This window comes from Terrapene carolina, unplaced genomic scaffold (assembly GCF_002925995.2).
Source record: "Terrapene carolina triunguis isolate 2854851 unplaced genomic scaffold, T_m_triunguis-2.0 Scaffold32862, whole genome shotgun sequence".
Taxonomy (NCBI): Eukaryota; Metazoa; Chordata; order Testudines; family Emydidae; genus Terrapene; species Terrapene triunguis.
Window position 1 is genome coordinate 2297154 of NW_020697213.1, and position 13406 is coordinate 2310559.

The 13406-nt window shown below is 51.3% G+C and overlaps 1 protein-coding gene across 1 annotated transcript; it reads right to left on the reverse strand.

The window, feature by feature from the left end:
- Nucleotides 1–2013: 2013 nt before the first annotated feature.
- Nucleotides 2014–11604, reverse strand: LOC112106281 (IST1 homolog). The gene is made up of 9 exons (XM_024199440.3): nt 11485–11604; nt 9901–10081; nt 9345–9432; nt 8469–8552; nt 7940–8050; nt 7422–7598; nt 6294–6386; nt 5025–5073; nt 2014–3261 (listed from the first exon to the last, which is right to left on the reverse strand). Exons 1-9 carry the CDS (start codon nt 11570–11572, stop codon nt 3062–3064), a joined length of 1071 nt encoding a protein of 356 aa, XP_024055208.1. The 5' UTR covers nt 11573–11604; the 3' UTR covers nt 2014–3061.
- Nucleotides 11605–13406: the final 1802 nt, after the last annotated feature.

The following is a 13406-nucleotide window of genomic DNA, read 5'->3' on the forward strand; positions in this document are numbered from 1 at the left end:
TGTGTTCATATACCCAGTAAGGAATATGTAAAAAAAAAAAAAAAAAACCACAGAATCTTTTTTTGGTCTGTATTGTTACAGACACACTTGCTGACATATTTTAAAATCAATTATGAAAATAATTGAACACACAATATAATCATGGCAGTTTCAACAAATAAAATATGCAGAATTTTTAATGTTTTGTCACAGAATTCCCCTAGGAATAATTTAATGTGTCTCCTGTAGCTCTTTGCAGCACAGGATATTAAAACACTGATTTAGTTATTAACCTAACTTATTAACCAATCAGGATGCTTTTAGTGTGTTATTAACCAATTGTAGCTGATAAGATAGTAATACTGTGTCATTTTACTGTGAGAATATATTATGTAACTAAATATTCCCCATCCTACTGTTTAAACATCTATAGCCCTAGAGCAGTGGTCTCCAACCTTTTTACACCCAAGATCACTTTTTGAATTTAAGGGCAACCCAGGATCTACCCCACCCCTTCCCCAAGGCCCCTCCCTGCTCACTCCATTCCCCCCCCCTCACTTGCTCGCCCCCCCCCACTTTCACTGGGTTAGGGCAGGGGCCAAGGGGTTCACAGAGTGGGAGGGGGCTCTGGGCTGAGCCTGGGGCTGAGGGGTTGGGGTGCAGGACACAGTGAGGGGTGCAAGCGCTGGGAGGGTGTTTGGGTGCAGGATGGGGCTCCAGGCTTGGGCAGAGTGCAGGAGGGCATGCAGGGTGCTGGCTCAGAGGGGGATCAGGGCTGGGGCATGGGGGGTTTGAGGTACTGGCTCTGGGGCAGGGGATCAGGACTGGGGTGCAGGAGGGGGCTCAGGGCTAGGACAGGGGCTGCTGGGTACAGCCTCTCACGGGGCAGCACTTAGGCCTGGTCTACACTACGACTTTAATTCGGATTTAGCTGCGTTAATCCGAATTAACCCTTCACCCGTCCACACTACAGAGCCAGTTAATTCGAATTAAAGGGCACTTAAAATCGATTTCTGTACTCCACCTCGACGAGCGGAGTAGCGCCTAAATCGATTTTGTTAATTCGAATTAGGGTTAGTGTGGCCGCACACCACCGAATTAATGTGGTTAAAAACCGAATTAATGTGCTTAGTGTGGCCGCGCACAATCGAATTTATACAACCTGTTTCCCAAATTCGAATTATCTAAATTCGGATTAATCCCGTAGTGTAGACATACCCTTACCTTGGTTGGCTCCCAGCTGGCAGCGCACCGAGGCTAAAGCAGGCTCCACGCCTGCCCCAGCCCCACACCGCTCCCAGAAGGGGCCAATACAGCCCCTGGGGGAGGGAGGAGGGGGGAAGGCTCCGCATGCGAACAACAACCCTGCATCTCCCATTGGCCACAGCTCCCTCTTCCCAGCCAATGGGAGCAGTGGTTGCAGGCAGGAGCCGCATGCAGGAGACAACCCCCAGAAGCATGAGCCCGGGGCAGGCAGGGGGCCTGGGGCACTGCCAGAGATGGCAATCGACTGGGAGAGTCTCTAGGATTGACCGGTCAATCGACCGGGTGGTGACCACTGCCCTAGAGTAAATGACAATGATTTCACACAACTGGGGCTTTTTTGGGTGATGCTGATCGCTAATTTGGCTCCTGAACCACGGTGGTCTGAGTGTCACTACACTAACTAGTTTGATATATTTGCAAATGGGATACAATATGCCAGGGTTACCTGTGATAACAGGGCTCAGGGCTAGGACAGTCAGTTCCAGTGCCATGTTCTTATGTTTTGCTGAAAGCGTCAACTACAGTAAGGCAGGAGCAGGAGGGGCTAACCACAACGTGCCCATAAATGACAAGCCAGCCTGTTGCTGGCTGGCCCTGCAGGCCCCTCTGCAGAGCTGGGGTTACGACCGGGAGCAACGACTGACTCAGTTAATCACTTTCTGAGAGAGCCACCACTTCAGCTCCACACAAATGCCCTTTTCCCAGGTGAGCGGCTTCACTCACTGCCCCCCAGCCCCTGACGACACGCAACCTTTCGGACACAGCCGCTTATGGTCCTGGACTTTATTAGGAACTAATCTACAAGATACAAACAAATCAAAAACTATTAAAGAAAAGCTGTTTGAAAATGTTATGTACAGGTACATTACACAGAAGAGAGCAACAGTCGTCTTCTAAAGGCCATTCCAGTGAGCAAGAGCAGAACTGGCTAGCGACGGGGTAGATGGAGAATGATGCAGCTCTGCCTACTGATCTCTGGTCTGGCCACAAGCATCTTCAGCTGCGCTGAGTCCAGTGGCACCAATAACGCTGCTGCCAAGCGCCCAACTAGAACCCTGCTCTTTATCCGCTGCTCTGCCAGTTTGCACTCCCAACAGATGCAGGCTGAAGACGAACAGGAGAGACTGTACAGCACTGCCCTCTTGTGAAAAGGAAACAGACCCTCCCACCCAAATAAAGCAGTAAAGGCCACGAAGGGCTCCCTGAGAATCCAGTGGGACTAAACCAGGCCATCAGCTTCCTAGATAAACTCTGCAACTGGATCCACGGCAGAGCCAGGAGAATTGGGCAAGTATAAGGTGCGGCAAAACCTCTAGGAAGCACCTACTTCTACTTGCCTTAATATTCCCCATCTCAGCCTGAGCAGCAGGCTCAGTGGCCCTTTCAAAAGGGATTTCCATCACCCTCACTCTGTGCCCTATGTGTGGGGTGGGCACCCTCTGGTAACTCTCCACCTGGACCCACACTTGTCATTCTTCATCCTCCCTCCCTCTCCATCCCTGTGGGAGACACTGCAAGAGCCATGGAGAAAACCAGGAGTCAAACCCAGAAGGCAGAACAAGGCTTTCTTGTGGAACTACTGACTGACAGAGCTGTTCCCTGCTCCAGTCTTACTGGATCCCCCACAGTTCCCCTCCTGGAGCAGCAGATACCAGGACAGCAGCAGCATTTGGTATAAGTACAGCAGGAAGAGAGGTCAAGAGAAAGAGCATTCATTTTAGGTTAATACAGGAAACGGATTTCTATGGGAGTCTGTTTCAGAGAAGCAGCATGGTCCCAGCTCCCAGACCACACACTGGTTACAGCTGAGTCAGTCTTAGGTTTTCTTCTTTAGCTCTTCAAATCTCCGAGAAAGATCATCAAAATCAATATCTTCAGACGCAGAGGTGTTGGCTCCAGCAGATGCCGTTGGCAATGTATCGGGCACAGATGGCAATTCAGGCAGCACAAAGTTATCATAAATATCTGGAGCGCCAGTTCCTGGCTTTGTAGAGGCTTCTGGCTTAGGCCCAGGACCTGTTTATGATGAAAAACCCAGAATTACAAGCTATGGACAAGTGCTCCTATCCTGGCTCCCCACTCCAGGAAAAGCTAAGGCCAAGCAAACCAGGACACCTATCAGAAAGGCTGCAGAACTCCTACATTTTTAAAAGAGAGCACGCTTAGCACTGAGACTCCTGGCACCAGAAAGCTACTGCAGTGCAGCACAGCATCTGGCACTCAGCTGAACCACACGGCTCCAGCTGCATTCAGATACCCTGGGGAACCCCAACAGGTCTCAGGTGAGAATGATCCCATAGATCATAGAAGACACTTGAAGGAAGCTGCATTCTATGGCAGAACACGCCTGGTCATGGGTGGGTCAGTCTCTAGCCAACAGCTGACAGATTAGGAGGTAGAACTCCCTGCTACAAGGCACTAGCGTAGTTAGTTCTGCAGGTCAAACTGCCCTGAACAATACAGATAAGTCCTGCCATTGGCCACTGTTGGCAGACAGGATACTGGGCTGGATGAACCTTTGGTCTGACCCAGTCTGGCCGTTCTTATGCAAGTCCCAGGCCAATGAGTTTCTGAATTCCGGAAGCCCATCCCTTCTGCCAGCCCAAGGAGACAAACGTCACATTCTCCAAAGTGCACTTCATGTCAACCTAGTTAACTCTCGAATGCCAAGTGAGCAGGGGCATAGGAGCCCAACCCCAGAGCTCCCGTGGGCCCAACCCACACATCAGCATTCACCACCAACTATCTGGACTATCCTCCTCAGCACAGAAAGCTCCACCACACTGTTGGAAGCAGCAGGCTGGAACAGACAAGGGACCCATTTAATCTGGAATCCCATCTCTGCCTATGGTCAATGCCCCTGCTGAGTGTCCAGACACCACTATGATGGAGGGTGCTTCAGAAATGCACATCGCATCTAATTGTTCATTGGTGGGGGAATTGCTGATGAGCTTTTACTCTGAAGCATGTGGGCAGCTCAGTAGCCTTTACAGAATGTGGATCTGTGGTCAGCAGCAAAGCTTGATCACTGCTGCTCATCTTCTGACAGAAGCCAGTATCAGTGCTGGTGTTCTCAAACATCCCCTTCTCTCCTAAAGCTCCTTGTGCCATTTCCTCTCTCTTCTGCAGCAGAATATGGTTAATTATGTCATTTACAAAGTATTTCCCGGTATCCGTTTAAAAACTGTTGCCTTTTAATTTCACTCTGTGCCCCCTTGTTCTTACCGATTCAGAAGGGAGACTGATCTAGTCTGACCTCCCATGCAGCACAGGCCAGAGAGATGATTCCTAGAGCACAGCGTTCAGAACAACCGCCTCTCAATTTAAAAACTGTCAGTGATGGAGAGCCCATCAGAGCCCTTGGCCAAGTTTTCCAATGGTTAATTACTCTCACCACTAAAAATGTTCGCCTTACTTCCAGGCGTAGAGAAGAGGCCAGAGGCACACAGGGCCCTCTCCTGTATCAGTGACTACATTATATATCTACCCCACTCCTTTCCTTTTACAGCTCTCATCACCTTACTCTTCTCTGCTGGGAACTGAACAGTCTTGGGCTTTTGACTCCCCGCCGGGGAAGCCACTGCTCCTTTCGGCCACCCCACTCTGAATCACCCCCATGTGTTAGCGCTTCCAGTCTGGACTCACAGCCCGCTCCATTTCTGGGCAAATGTTTCCAACCAGACACATTGTTCCCTCCTGAGAGAAGCTTCCTCTTAGTGATGCCAGGAACCCATGCCCCGGGCTGTCATTGGCCCCCAGTGCCTCCCTGGCGTACTCACCAGCCACCTGTGCAGAAGACACATCCTTGTCAGTACTAAGGTCATCAACCTGAAATAGACAGACGGTCACTACACAACCAGACCTGACTCCAAACAAGCAATGCCTGGGGCTGTCCTCCAGGTGTACCTCACCGACCACAGCACCCGCACCACGTGGAGACAGGCAGCTCCCCTCTGCCCTGCTCGGATGGGGAGCAGTCACATGTGAGCCCCAGTGCCAGCACAGACATGCCCCATACATTTCTCTTCCCTTCCTGAGACAAGGGGCATGTTCTCCAGCCCAGATGACAAAGCAGCTGTCCTCGGGGGACACTGGAACTGGATAACCAGGATTTATCCAAATGCAGAACTGAAATATTTATCATCAGGAGGGGAAAGAAAAGACAAGCCCCGAACCTGTTCCTCTTCGCTCACAAGGCAGGGGTAAGAAGCTAAGCCGCATGCAGCAAGGAAATTCTGGAGTTCCACATGGAGGGATGAAATCATCCCTCCTTTGTTCCCACCTGATGTGGGGCCGAGGTCTGGCCAGGAGCGCGGAGAGAACCCACTCTAGATAATGTCCCATCCAACCAAGCCAACAGAACTTGGGCACAAAGCTCCAAGCAGCAGCTATTGCATTTCTGTGACAAGGGGCACTGGGCCAGCATGCTCAGGGACCGAGCCACACGCCCACCCATCCATCCCTCTCAGTACAGTCCGAGGACAGATACATGGATGCTAGCCACAGGACAGAAGAAAAGCCATGATGGGGCCACTGTAGCCACACACACCTGTATGCTCAGAAAGGCCAAGCTGAAATCTCCCTCCCTGTCCCCTCAACGACTCGGTGAGGGGTAAGGAAGAGTTTGTTCTGTATAAATCATAAGCTGGCGTCAGCCAAAATTCTCATTTAAGGTTAAATATTAAATTGATCCAAGAGGGGTAAGTCAAACACCAGCCGTGGCTGCAGATGCAGACCCTTTACCGTCTGCCTGTTAAATACATGGCAGCTCAGGAGAGTCTGCTGCAGTTTCATCATCACCAAGGCCATGAAGTGTAACATGCTCAGTGCTTAGAGGCCAGCTCTCCGCCCCAGCCTGCGCAGAGCGGCTGAGTTGGGAACCCTGCACGTGTCGCAGAGTTTGCAATGCAAGCAGCACCAGCCGCTCAGAAATGAGCAGAGTTTGGGAGGAAGAAGTGTTCAATGAAAGTTTGCCTTCCCTCTGGCTTCTGTTCTGCCCTCTTCTCAGGACTCTTGCTGCTGCTTATAAAGAAGGCTCAGGCACTTACAGACTCATACGTTGGGGGAGCTGCTGGGATCGGAGGTGGATGGATGTTGGTAAAAGGCTGGTAAGTCCCCACAGGTACTCCATTGAAGATCTCCTGTAAGCAGGGAGAGGAAAGTCAGCAGAGCCAAGGGTGGAACCGGTGGGACAGTGCAGCAGCTTTGGGTTTCACTGTATCATCAGTGATCATCGTCATGTCTGGAAACACATTGAAGAAAACATCTCAAATTCGCCTCAGACACTGACACTGCAGTGGCAAGCCCAGCCTCGGCACACCAGAAATGGTTTTATTCACCAGATCAAATGCCATGGGGAATCCAGTGCCTCCAGGTACTAAAACCTGAACATTACATCTTCCAATGCACGCAGCTATCCGGCCAAGAGAGGAGAGAATGCCACGGCCCCAGATCCTGAAGCATTCCACCCACATGCAGGGGCCATAGCATGATGCAGGACTCTCTCCGGGAACCTGGGCAGAGACCCTTCCAGGCTTGTACTGAATGGCCAGAGGTTTACTGCCCAAAACCTGGACACTGCCCGGGCCCAGGCTATCCGGGCAGAACACACACAGGCACCAATGGAGCATTTGCTGGGAACGTGATCCTGCGGCTGAGTGGCTGGACTGCCTCACAACTCGCCTGCCCTGTGGAGAGCCCATCAGGCTCCACAGTCAGAGGCAGAACCTTCCCCCAGCTGTCTTTCCACTCCTACAGGCCGGGCGAGGAGGAGTGTCCCCTGAAGACCTCTGGTCCTTTCCCCCTCCCCTCACTGGCTTGCAAAGAGTTCCTGCAGGTTCTTCTCTGTGTTCACCACCTAACCGAACTTACCCGAGTTCTTCACCCTGTCTGGGCTTAGGGCTTCAAGCAGCTGCTGCACAGTGAGAGCATGCTACAGTCAGAGACGGGAGAACCCTCTCTTCCCGCAGGATTCTGATTCTCTTAAGACAGAGGAAGGTTGCTGGAGCTTATGGAAGGGGCAGTGGGCAACATCGGCCACACTGGCAATGTCTTCAGTCCCAGGCAGCGCCTCACCCGCAGACATCCTTCAAACCCGCCAGCTAGCAGGCTGCCCCCGCTACTTACGCCTCCCCTTTAGTCAGCACGTAGGCTCCCGGGTGGCCAGACACACTCACCGGTCCCTTTAGAGGTGGATAGGGCGATGGCATGGGCATAGGCATTGGTACTACTCCGTCAGGACCAACCAGCGGGGCCGTGAACCCACCGCCCCCTCCTCCACGTCCACCTTTCTTCGTGTCATCTATGAACCCGACATCGATCAGATCCGCTTCAACACCAGTCGGGGCTTCAGCCTAAGGGGGGAGAAAGGGCTTGTGTCGCTAACCTACAGAGCCAATGGCTGCCGCTGTAGTGTCAAGGAGACCCCCCCTCACTAGGGGAGGCACTCGTGCCTGCTACAGCAGCGTATGGGAAGGGGGGAACAAGAGGCAGGGTTCCTGGCTATTCCAACGCCCGCGAGAGGAGTGTATACGGAGCAGGTCAGAGGACAGAGCTCACGGCTACCTCAATGCCCAGGGTGGGGGCTGCTGCAAAGCGCATGGCAGTGCCAGAGGAATGAGGGAGATGGTTTGGCTGTCAGAAGAGTGGCAGGGGAAGATGCCAGCTCAGAGGTCTCCAGCTCTGCCCCACTCACCATCACCACCGAGTCAGGCTCATAGGGCACGTTGTAGTTCTTCGCAATCTCAATCAGGTACCTCTCCACCAGGATTTTGGGGGGGGCCTCCACACTCAGCTTGTGCATCAGCTGGAACACAGGGACAAAGCCATCAGCCAGCATGGCAGCGGCCAGGAGCTGGCATCCCTGGGCCGGCACGCAGCCTTTCGGCAGCTAGGTGCAAGGGCTCCAGAGTGAGGCTGCTCCCTAGGACAGGGCTGCTGGAAGAAGACTCTGCTCAGTGGCCTTGATCCTCCAGCTGCAGCCAACTGAACAGGAAGTGCCGGCCCTGCTGCGTACTTCATGCCTCTGCAAGTCTGCGCCCCAGAACTGCCCCAGGCAACATCTCAGTCAGGGGGGCTGCTTGCGCTATCTCAGCTCTGAGCACTCCCCAATGTGACACGCACCCTGGGAACAACCCAGGCGATGTCTCCCCGGAAGCAGCGTGTGTCTGTATGTGACATGCAGCCCCCACCCTGTCACTTAGCCTTCTCTGCTAGGCCATTACCCTGTCATTGACTGTCCCGATCTGGTTTGTCCTGCATAGCTTGCCATACTCCTTGCTGTACTTTGCACACAGTTGGTCAGCAACCTGCAGCGGAAAAGAAATTCTGGAGAATTTGAGCAGAACAACATAGTTTCATAGAGTTTAGTACCAGCTCATCATCTGACTTCCTGTCTATTACAGGCCATGACATTTCCCCAGGTACCCCTATATTGAGCCCAGTGACTGTAGTCACACTAAGCCATTTCAACTTTCAGGAGACTAAGATCTTGTGTGTCACAGAAAACAGAAGAGACTGAGGTGCACCAAAGCCAGAGGCCTCTGCAGGGCAGAGAACTGATTAGATGTGATATATCCAGATGATTCCAGCAGGTGATCCGCACCCCATACTGCATAGGAAGGCAAAAGCCCCCAAAGGTCCCTGCCAATTGAAAATGGGAGAAAATTCCTCCCGACCCCAAGTCTGGTGATCAGTTGGCCCTGAGCATGTGAACAAGAAACACCATCCAAGGAAAGATTCTCTGCACGACCTCGGCAGACTCCCAGGCTGTCCTCTCCCCAGCTGCGGCCAACCCTCAATGCATCCAAAGAAGGTAAAACAACCAGAATACATACAAAGCTTCCTCCCCACAATTCCACACACACCTCAACTCCTGTCCATGGTGGCTTTCACACTGATGCGCTCTCATTCCCATGCCCTGGGTGCCCCAATCAATCACCCTACTCTGACCCCAAGGGTGCAGTCCTCCCCACAGAGATTCACCCATCTCTTGTTCCACACAGCCCAGGCTGGGAATATAAACCTCTGCCGCAGTCAACAGTCCCCAACGGCCGGGGAGGCTGCCCCACAACCAGCACTGCAGACACAGCTCTACTCACAATTTTCAGCTCGGCCACTTCAGACTGTAGTCGTGGGGCAGCCCAGATTAGTGTGGAGACGGCTTCCGCCAGGCCAGTGTCCAGATCCCTACAGAGACACGAATCCGTAGCTTACCCACCCCAGCTCTGCTGCTTGTGTGCACAGCTCAAGAGCTGCCAGTCTGCCTGAGCCAGGGCAGATCTTTAGGGGGGTGTCTACACTGCACTACACTGACAGCTGGTTTAACTGTGGTGTAGACATGCAGGCTCAGGCTGGAACTTGGGCTCTGGGGTCCTGCGGGAGGGGTCCCAGAGCCCAGGCTCCCCCAGGCCTGCACACCTACACTGCAATTAAACAGCCCCTTAGCCCGAACCAGCTGGCATGCACCAGCCACAGGGTCTAAGCGCAGTGTAGACAGACCCTCAGAGGGCTCAGCAGACTGACACACAACCCCAGCCCCCCTCCAAACTATGGGAAGCCCATGCCAAACTCTTACTCTATAGATAACTCCTCCCCAGGTCCCAGCGGGTCCTTCGCCCCCACTCCCCACAGGTCATTTTGTATTCAAGGTCTTACTTCATAGACTGAATCAAGCCGAAGCGAGCTAACAGCAGGTCACAGTACAGCTCCAGGATCTCCATGGCCTCCACTAAGTAGTCTTCTCGGATGATGTGCTCCACACGGATCCGTGCTCGTTCATCCTTCCCTGATGCCAGGTAATCTGCAATCTCCTTCCTTGCCTTCTGGGCTAGCTCAGCTACAGGGCAAGGCATAAGTGCTGGTTACCCAGTGGCCAAGAGCTGCCCTGCTACCACCAGCATTGGAACTCATCTTATTCACTAGCTCCTTCCTCTCCTCTGGCGATGGCTTTGTGGAGCCCTCTCGCGTCCTCACCAAGGCCTCCCTACTCTGTCACACTCAAGAACACCAGTTCATTTGGGCAGGGGCCAGGGATTCCAGGCTTTGGGTGCTGTGGGCAATAATAAAAATGGGGGCACTGGGCATCCTTCTGCCCGAATGTCTAGGGAGGAAGAGCACGGTCACCCTGAGATTCCATCTCAGGGCACAGAAGCTGCCCCCTGCACTGCAAGCCCCAGGCTGGGGGCTAAAGGCCATTGTGCCAAGGGAAGAATGATCACTCACATAGCCCTTGAGCTTGCTTCAAAGTACCAGCCCCTGCATCTTGTCAGCTCAAGGTCCTGTCTCACTGGTCACATGCCGGAGAGAACTAGTGGGGAGACCTTAGGACAATCTGCACCTTCTAGATCTCATCACCCCATCTCAAAAAATATATTGGAATTGGAACAGGTTCAGAAAAGGGCAACAAAAATGTTAGGGGTATGGAATAGCTGCCGTATGAGGAGAGATTAATAAGACTGGGACTTTTCAACTTGGAAAAGAGACAACTAAGGGGGATATGATAGAGGTCTATAAAATCATGACTGGTGTGGAGAAAATAAATACGGAAGTATTATTCACTCCTTCTCATAACACAAGGACTAGAAGTCACCAAATGAAATTAATAGGTAGCAGGTTTAAAACAAACAGAAGGAGATATTTTTTCACACAATGCATAGTCAACCTGTGGAACTCCTTGCTAGAGGATGTTGTAAAGTCCAAGGCTATAACAGGATTCAAAAAAGAACTAGATAAATCCATGGAGGTTAGGTCCATCAATGGCTATTAGCCAGGATGGGCAGGGATGGTGTCCCTAGCCTCTGTTTGCCAGAAGCTCAGAATGGGTGACAGGGCACGAATCACTTGATGATTACCTCTTCTATTCATTCCCTCTGGGGCACCTGGCAGTGGCCACTATTGGAAGACAGTATACTGGGCTAGATGGACCTTTGGTCTGACCCAATATAGCCATTCTTAGTTCTAGGACACCCTGGGAACAGGGCACGATTTAAGCCCTGAGCCAATTTTATTTCCAGGGAAAGCAGAGGGCCCCAGATACATGGCTCTGCAGCTGCCTGCATCTTCCCTGCCCCAGTCCTCGGCCTCTCAAGCACTGGAAGTTTTACAACAAGATGGAAACACCAACTATGAGAGCAGGGCTGGCACAATCAGCTGGGCCCAGCTAGCAAGAGCAGCGAGTGCTGGGGTCAGGCAGAGAGCACGGTAGAGTTGGCCCTGCAGCTACCACCATGAGATACCCACTTTTCTTTTTCTCCAACAGTTTGAGGCGATTGATAACCAGGCGCAGGTTGACTCGCAAACGCTCGGCCTTGAACCCGGAGCCCAGCATGACGTCCAGTTCCTGCAGGAAGAAGAAAGGAGGGTCACTGGGTCTCCTGCAGCCCTCAAGTGTCCCCGCCAATATAGCATCACCTCCCCCAGCTGGAGAGCTGCCCAATTCGCCAAACTTAGATGCCTGAAAGGCATGAACGGAACAAAAGCCTCTGTTCTGCAGTTTGTGCTACAGCCCCCTGGAGCAACCAACCCTTCCTCTTCAGGGCACTCCCACACTCCACCTCAAGTGGAATAATCCTGCTCCACAGGCCTGGGAACAGGAGTTCCTTCTGAGTGGACTGGCTTAGATCACCCATTTCAATCATGAATAAGGCCCTACTTGAATCGCAGGATGACTGTCAAATAATTGCAGCTGAGCTGCGGACAAGACATGGAAAAATCACAGAAAAGTGATAATGGACCTTTAATTGTGGTAATTTGGAAAAGCCGGAGTAAACCTATTTGTTTACGAAAAAATTTCTGGAACAATATAAACACTCAAGTAGTATGTTATACCTTTGAATTTTTTTGATAAACCAGACATTTTGCTTCAACTATATTACAGCCAAAAAAAAAAATGACCGGTACAATATAAAATTCAGAAGACAAAGTCTTAACACAACTGCTTTAGAAATCAAGTTCAGTCCCTTTAGTTTTTTACATTTACAGGCACTGAATGTTAATGCAGTACAGCCCGCTACAGTAGTCTCCATCATGCCCTGTCTTTGCTTTGGGAAGACCTGTCTGTACCAAGATACTGCACACTCAGCATCCACAGAATTATGCAAGATTGCTAGTGGTAGCTTTGCTATCCCTGCTAACTCTGGAAAACACTGTAGAACTGCAGCTAAAGCCCCAAACTCTTCAAGATCATTTAAAAATGTGTACGAGGAAGCTGTGCTTTAGCTTCACGGCCAAGCATAGGGATTGCCTCCAGAGGGAGCCCCTGCGCTGATAACACATTCACTTGTTTCACATCTAAGGGCCCAAGGGATCAGCAGATAGTAATCGATCGAGGATCGATTTATCACGTCTCGTCTAGACGCGATAAATCGATCCCCGAACGTGCTCCCCGTCCACTCTGGAACTCCACCAGAGCGATGGCGGAAGTGGAGTCGACGGGGGACTGCGGCTGTCGATGCCGCACCGTGAGGACCCAAGGTAAATTGATCTAAGATACGTCAACTTCAGCTATGTTATTCTTGTAGCCGAAGTTGCGTATATTAGATCGATTCCCCCCCAGTGTAGACCAGCCCAAATACCCAAACTGCTGTTATAAAGGACAGTGGGGGCTGAGTGAACCTTGGTCCTTGCTGAGCTGGTCTGACAACCCACTCCTCAGTGTTCCAGTTGTGTTCCTTCAGTTTGTCTACTGTTTCCTTGAACACTCCTTGAAAAACCCATTCTGCTCTGCATCTTCGCTGTGCTTTTCTTTTGCATTGGAGTCTGCCCAGTGTGTTAAATCTATTACACTGTTGGGCGATTGATGGATAGAAAGAGAACACATCTCCAAAGATTTAATGGTTTGCATCAATGGTTTGGCATCAATGGTAGGATCCAGGGATGGGCTCGGTATAGTCCAAGGTTCGCTATTGTGAAGGGCATTATACTCAGGGTATACTGTATTGCCAAAGCTACCTAAGTTAAGGTGGGAAATACTAATGGGGAAGACCTCAAAATACTAATGTTGCAAACCTCAAAATGTATGTAAAATAGTGGACTGTTCAAAGTAAGCCAATAAAAATCAAAATTGCAGTGGAAGCCTAATACTGCAGGATCTGCATTATTGCAAATGAAGTAGGGCCTTAATCATGAATCCATAAGCAGGAAACTGTGATTTAAATAAAACC